Source organism: Heteronotia binoei, chromosome 15 (assembly GCF_032191835.1).
Source record: "Heteronotia binoei isolate CCM8104 ecotype False Entrance Well chromosome 15, APGP_CSIRO_Hbin_v1, whole genome shotgun sequence".
Lineage (NCBI taxonomy): Eukaryota > Metazoa > Chordata > Lepidosauria > Squamata > Gekkonidae > Heteronotia > Heteronotia binoei.
This window is the reverse complement of record NC_083237.1, coordinates 17922334-17930112: the sequence shown is the minus strand read 5'-3', so window position 1 is coordinate 17930112 and position 7779 is coordinate 17922334. Positions and strand designations below refer to the sequence as shown.

Below are 7779 nucleotides of genomic sequence, written 5' to 3'. Positions count from 1 at the left end.
CATCTTCCAATAAGATTTGGCTCTATTACACAACCACCACATATGATTAAAAGTTCCGGTTGTAGTCTTACATTTCCAACACTTATTTGACATATTTTGGTACATTTTTGCTAATTTGTCTGGGGTTAAGTAACATCTATAGAACAATTTATAGATATTTTCTTTTAAATCCATTGATCTAGCCATTTTTATATTACATTTCCAAACTTTCTCCCAGGCTTCTAAGTCTATATTATGTCCCAAATTTTGGGCCCACTTAATCATACAATCTTTGACAGTGATACCTTTCTGAGGAGGCTTCAATTCGGCCCTGGATGGGCTGTGTGCGGGATGGGGACTGCAGGCAGATGTGTGTTTGTGTATGCGCGTTTTTTGAGCCACTTGCCTCCTGTCCCCGGGGCGGCTTAAACCACCCATCTGTTATCACCCATAATGACCCTGTGAGATTATTTAGCTTGACGGACCACACCTAGTCAGCTTCATGGGTGAGCCAGAATTTGAACCCACAGTTCCTCTTTTGAAGTCTAGCATTCTTTCTCCTATGTATGCAACTGTCACTAGTATAGAAAGATTAACTAAAGGGGGGGGGGAAGCAAAAACCTGGGAAATCCTATTAATTGTGGAAATGTATGTTCATAAGTGCTGAAAGATTCTGGCAACCCCTGTAAGGGGCTATGAAGGCAAGTGAGAAGCAGAGGGGGTTTACCAGTGCCTTCTTCTGCAGAGTCTTCCTTGGTGGTCCCCTGTCCAGATATCTTATCAAATAGCTTAGCTTCCAAGATCTGATGAGATCACAGTATACCATGCAACCAGTGTTCCCTCTAAGGTGAGTTAATGTGAGCTAGCTCACAGATTTTTAGCCTCCTGTTCACAAATTTTTGTCTTAGCTCAGGAAGGATGACCCCAGAGCACACTAACATATGCAGTATCTCACAACTTTAATGCCAGTAGCTCACAGAGTAGAATTTTTGCTCACAAGACTCTGCAGCTTAGGGGGAACATTGCATGCAACCATCCCTCTCCAGAAAAGTGTGTACTACTCTAAATATTTTAAACTATATTGAATTCCTCCTGTTTGCACTATTCCATACTTTAAATATATTAACTATATTGACTTCCTCCTACATGAAGCTCTATGTGTTTCCACAACAGGTATGCAGCAAGGGAATCAGTCTGCAGTGAAGGAGTTTGTACTGCTGGGCCTCTCCCAGGCAAGAGAAGTCCAACTTCTCCTTTTTATCCTGTTCCTCGTCTTCTACTCATTGGTCTTGCCAGCAAACGTCCTCATCATCTTGACCATCCGGAGTGACCCTCACTTGGGTGCCCCCATGTACTTCTTCTTGGCCAACTTAGCCTTCCTGGATATCTGCTACTGCTCCGTCACCCCTCCCAAGATGCTGGCCGACTTCTTCTCCCGCCACAAGACCATCTCCTACAAGGGCTGCATGGCCCAGCTCTTCTTCCTCCATTTTCTCGGAGGAGCTGAAATCTCCCTTCTCATTAGCATGGCCATCGATCGGTACGTGGCCATTTGCCGCCCACTGAATTACTCAAATGTAATGAGCAAACCAACCTGCAGCGTCATGGTGGTGGGATCCTGGTGTGTGGGATTCATGCACTCCATTATCCAAGTCATCTTGATTGTCCCTCTCCCATTTTGTGGCCCCAACAAAGTGGATAGTTTCTTCTGTGACATTACCCAGATTGTCAAATTGGCTTGCACGGACACCTACACTGTGGAACTCTTCATGTTTGTGAACAGTGGCATTTCCATCCTGATCTGTTTCATCCTCCTCCTTGTCTCCTATGGGATCCTGCTGGTCAAGGTGAGGACAGGCTTGAGCCAAGGGAAGAGCAAAGCTGCCTCCACTTGTATCACCCATATCATCATGGTGGTCATCATGTTTGGACCTGCCATCTACATCTATTGTCGTCCGTTCATGGAATTTCCTTTTGACAAGGTCATGGCTGTTCTCCACACTGTGGTCTTCCCCTTGATGAACCCCATGATCTACACTCTGAGGAACAGAGAGATCAAACAAGCCATGTGGAGACTGTTGAGCAAATGTAGACCTAGGAGTTGATGAGCTATAGTGCCAGTTCTAGGTGACCAGAGTTCTGCTTGGGCATTCTCAGCAGAGACTTGTGCTTCAGCCTCAAATTCCACCAGATGCCATCAGTATCCTTGAGAGAGGATACTGAGCAAACAGAGACCCCTTGTGTAAATGCTAGGAGACCAGAGTTCTGCTTGGCCATTTTCAGCAGAGAAATATCTTCTGTTGTTGTGCTTCAACAGGTATTCCACCAGATGCTGTCAGTGTTCCTGTGGGAGAACACACCTTCCAAGCCTTGAGTCAAGAAGAAGAAGAAGAAGAAGACTGTAGATTTATACCCCACCCTTCTCTCTGAATCAGAGTTTCAGAGCAGCTTACAATCTCCTTTATCTTCTTCCCCCACAACAGACACCCTGTGAGGTGGGTGGGGTTGAGAGCTCTCCCAGAAGCTGCACTTTCAAGGACAGCTCTGCAAGAACTATGGCTGACCCAAGACCATTCCAAAAGCTGCAGGTGGAGGAGTGGGGAATCAGACCCAGTTCTCCAAGATAAGAGTCCGCACACTTAACCACTACATCAAACTGGCTCTCGAAGAGTTCCACACAACCACATTATGGTCCTTGCATGGTCTGAGTGTAATCATCCCCTTTCACTACAGTTGTCAATGCTGGGTTGTGAAATTCCTGGAGATTTGGAGGTGGATCCTGGGGTGGGTGGAGGCTGAGGAGAGAAGAGAGGTTAACAGAGATGTGATGCTTTAGAGTCTGCTTCCAAAGCAGCCATTTTTTACTGTGGTCATTAATATCTGTCTGCAATCTGGAGACCAGCTGTAACTCTTGGACAATGCCAGGCCACATCTGTAGAGAAGCAATGCTACTTTTAAATCAGGGTCCTTGAGTGAAAAATCCAGGGCCAGAGATTTCCATATATATATATATCAGTAGGGCTTTTTTTTTGTAGCAGGAACTCCTTTGCATATTAGGCCACATACCCTTGATGTAGCCAATCCTCCCAAGAGTTTACAGGGCTCTTATTCCAGGGCCTACTGTAAGCTCTTGGAGGACCGGCTACATCAGGGGGTGTGGCCTAATATGCAAAGGAGTTCCTGGTACAAAAATGCCCTGTATATCAGGCCTAGTTCAGGCTGCCACAAGCCTGCTGGTAGTCCAGAGACCAATGACAGAAAAGAAAAAAGAAATCATGATCATCAGTGGTGTAACATCCCTTCAGGGAAAACCCAGAAGTGGCATCATGACTTTCTAGGAATTGCTGGGAACTCTGTTGTAAAACCACAGCATTTTTGCTGATTCCTAAAGAGGATTGACTTCAGGGTTTTTCCTTGGAAGTGACATCACACTGTTATCTGATGGCATTTTTAAAATTGTTTCCCTTCACACCAGCAATCAGAAGGCTGACAGGAAATAGGGGTGGGAGATTGCCAACACCCAGCAGGAAACTGGCATAATGCAGGAAATTCACAAGTACTTCCCCCTATGTTCACAGGATCAGCATTGCTGTCAGATGGCCAGATGGCTCCAAGGAAGGAGAGCCCACCACCTCCCATGGTTCCACTGAGGAACCACTCTAACTGTCAGGAAGTCCTTTCTAATGTCGAGCCAGAAACTCTTCTGATATAATTTCAACCCATTGGTTCTGGTCCGACCTTCTGGGGCCACAGAAAACAATTCTGCACCATCCTCTATATGCAGCCCTTTAAGTACTTGAAGATGGTGATCATATCACCTCTCATCCACCTCAAATGGCAAGAAATTGTTATTATTTCAAGAGACCTGGTGCGGTCTGGAAAATAGCAGAGTAGATTATGGTATTCATCTGGCAGGGCAAGAAGCCCAGGATAAAGCTAAAAGTATTACAGGATAGCAAATTAAGAGGGGGACTAGCATTACTGGAATGGAACTTGTATTATAAGGCCTGCTGTATAGCATGGCTAAAAGAATGGCTCACGCTGGAGAACAAAAGATTACTAGTCCTTGAAGGAGCAGGACTAGGAGAAGGCTGGCATAATTACATTTGGTATCATAATCCTTCAAAAACCAGTTCTTTTTTAAGACATGAAATAAGGAAGTCATTGTTTAGAGTTTGGTTGGAAATTAAGGAAAACTACTCTTATACACCATTATGGTTGTCTCCAATAGAGGCTTCCACACATCCAAACTTGTATGACTGGGAAAACCAGTACAATTATGAAAATTTATTAGATAATCAAAACATCTTGAAATTAGAAGATATTGTAAAATTAGATTGGTGGGTAAAATGTCAGGTGAAACCGAGATACCAAATCGATAAAGAAAAAGGTTTCCCCAAAAAGCTAAATGACCTTGACTTAGTAATACAAACCAATCAGAAAATTATCTCGAAAGCTTATGAATGGTTACTTCAAACTAAAATGCAAGGAGAGATCGTGAAAGAGAGCTGGAAAAAATGGCTAAAAGATTTTGGTTTTAACATAGATTTGGTGGAGTGGGAAAAAGTATGGAAGCAAAATTTAAAATTAACAAAGTCAGCGGTTTTCAAAGAGAACCTATATAAGATGATGTACCATTGGTACCTCACTCCAGAAAGACTAGCCAATATATATCCGAATTACTCGAATGAGTGCTGGAAATGCAAGAAAAAAAGGGATTGTTATTCCACATACGGTGGCAATGTGAATATGCCAAAAAATTCTGGGTCCAGATTAATGTATGGTCTCAAAAAAATTTAAAAATAAGAATTCGTCATTCACCTGAGTTATATCTTTTAAGTATCTGTAGAGAAAATATCCCCAAAGCAATGATAAAATTATTGCTGCATATAGTTACGATTGCAAGAATACTATATGCAAAATACTGGAAGATGTCCAAGATACCTAATAGGGAGGAATTCGTATCCAAACTATTAGAGGCTGCTGAATTAGATATATTGTCCACAAGATTGCATGATGGTAACCTACAAAAATGTAAAGAGGCATGGGATCCTATGTATACTTGGGTCAAAAGTAAAGGTCTTGTGTTGGAATAATAGAATTTGAATTGACAAACCCCTGAACACTCCTTGTGTGAATGGGAGAGTGTTTTGTGAGGTGTGTATGTAGTTTTTCTGTTGTGTTTATATGTTGATTTATGTATTTGTTGTTATTTGTTGTTACTTATGTTGTTATGTTGTTGTATTGAAATAAAACTTTAAATTTGAAAGAAAAGAAAAGAAAAAGAAAATAGCAGAGTAGAAGCTGGAGTCCAAATTCCTGATTTCTCATGAACTCACTAGAAGGATGGGGGGGGGGAATCATATTGCAGATGTTACGGACAAATGAGTCATGCCACCCTCCACCGGGAAAAGCCAGAGTACCTGTTGTCATTCTGTTCCTTTACACACACACACAAACACCATGGGATGTGTTTGCCCTTTGCAATTTCAACTGCCAGCTTCCTTAACAAGGTCTCCAAATTCTGGGTCTGGACTTCTTACCAGGGCCAGCAATGAAGCAAGTCCATTCTCCTCCGGAAGGGCTTTCCCTCAACGTGATTTAATTGTTGGGATGGCAAGAACAGTCGTTGCTAGTGGAGGGTCTCTCTCTTCCCACCAATGCACTGAAGGGTAGGTCAGTCTTTCTAATCTTCTGATACTGGCTTCACGTTCTTCCCTTCTCACTGATGGTCTAAAGTCCACCGGGCATTTAGAAGTGTGTGTGATTTGAACTGCGGCAATTAAAACCTTCCTAAAACCTTCACTGAAACCAAGTATTATCTTCCTGTTCTCCAAGATCTGAGTGTTTTGAATTATCAGCAAAGACTGTTCTGATACCCGGGGACAATTTTCTGACACCCTGTGTAACCTATTATATTTCTCCTTAAGAGCACACATTGATTTAGAAATGTATCACAGGCTGTGATCACACACACTAAATAATGCACTTTCAATGCACTTTCCAACTGGATTTTACTTGTGTGAACTGCCAAAATCCAATTGGAAAGTGCTTTGAAAGTGGATTGAAAGTGCATTATCTCGTGTGAGTGATTGCAGCCACAGTGTCCTTTTCTGGCAATGCATTTTTTTTTAAAAAATTCTCTCTGCAAAGGGTCCTCTTTAAGTGTCCCTTTCCTTTTCCATGACGGGTTCTCCTCAAACCCATCCTTACCCAATGGGGATGTAATGCTCTGCTTCCCACATTGAGTTTTGCTATTGCTTGGTCCTCATTCAGAAGACTTTAGTTCCACAATGAACGGGGGTGGGGGAGAGATCTCCTGCAGCCTCTCCTACTTAAGTCACCAGATGCCAGAGAGAACAGGGCACTTGTGTTTTGTAAATCGTGGGTCAAAAGCAGCTTTTCCCAGCCCTATATGGCAAGTTGCACCATCAAAATTCCCTCATCGTTCCCTCTCTGTCTGACATACATTCCAAGTACTGGAAGGGGCCTTCACAGCCTCCATTGAACTTGCACCAAGTTTCCTTATACTGAATCAAACCACTGGTCCATCAAGGTATGTATTGTCTACCCAGACTAGCAGTGTAAATGAACATATGAAGCTGCCTTCTACTGAATCGACCCTCGGTCCATCAAAGTCAGTTTTGTCCACTCAGACTGGCAGTGGCTCTCCAGGGTCTCAAGCTGAGGTTTTTCACACCTATTTGCCTAGAGATTCACCTAGTGGCTCCCCAAGGTTTCAAATAGAGGTCTTTGCTATCAGCTACTGCCTAGTCCTTTCAACCGGGGTCCTTCTGCATGCAAAGCAGATGCTCTACCACTGATCTGTGGCCCCTGTTTCCCAAGCAGGAAAACCAGAGCTCTCCCCAACAGATAGCTGTCCCATCTCTGTTGAAAGACATCTCGACTCGCTCCAGGTAATTGGTTCTGTTTTTAAAGTGCTGCTGTTATCATTAGGAAGTCTCTCCTAATGGTTCTGCCATCATGTTAACTTAGAAAAAACAACTGCGCCCAAAAACAAAACTATAATAATTTTCACTACAATAATTTTTCTATTAAATTTACACTACAAATACAAAAGACATATAACAAATTTCAGACAGATAATTCCCAAAGTCCAGTGTCTCTTAAAGCAACATAAAGTTCTTGCTGTATGACTCCTCAATTTTTTCTTCTTTAGCAAAAGCCACAGAAGGTCCAAAGTTCAATCCACAAAGAGGAGTCAATATCCAGGATTTGGCTCCAAAGGGTCATTTTCCTTCACGTGGTTGCCAGCTAGAAGATCCACGTTCCACTATGCAAAGCTTTTTCGCGAGCCGATAACAATCTTACTATTTGCTCTCCAAGCATCACTTCTACACACCCATTTCTCCAGACATTTTCTCAAAAACCATCTTTTGAGAAAATGTCTGGAGAAATGGACCAAGTCAGCTGATCTTGGGTAGTGTAGAGTGGGTGACAATGAGCAGAGGACCAGGTAAGATGAGGGGATGCAAAAAGTGTGTCTCTGTGTGTCGGGCAGGTGGGGTGCTGAAGGAATGAATGGGAACTCAGGGGTTTTCTAATAGGCACGCATAGGAAATGTGTGAGAATGCACTGGAGGGGAATCGACATTGAGTTCAGAAGCTCTTAGCAACCCATGATCAACACCTCCCTAAAAGAAATAATTGTTCCTTAAATTTCCTTTTCTCCTACAAACCACATGGTAGAAAGTTCCACCAAGTCCTAGCCATGAGGATATGAAGAGAACCAATTTGGTGTAGTGGTTAAGTGTGCGGACTCTTGTCCGGGAGAACCGGG

At 43.0% G+C, this 7779-nt stretch overlaps 1 protein-coding gene across 1 annotated transcript; it reads left to right on the top strand.

The window, feature by feature from the left end:
* The first annotated feature begins 1154 nt into the window (after positions 1-1154).
* Positions 1155-2353, top strand: LOC132583226 (olfactory receptor 4N2-like). Its single transcript, XM_060254895.1, has 2 exons — positions 1155-2079; positions 2268-2353. The coding sequence occupies exons 1-2, from the start codon at positions 1155-1157 to the stop codon at positions 2351-2353; spliced, it is 1011 nt and encodes a 336-aa protein (XP_060110878.1).
* The last annotated feature ends 5426 nt before the right edge of the window (positions 2354-7779 follow it).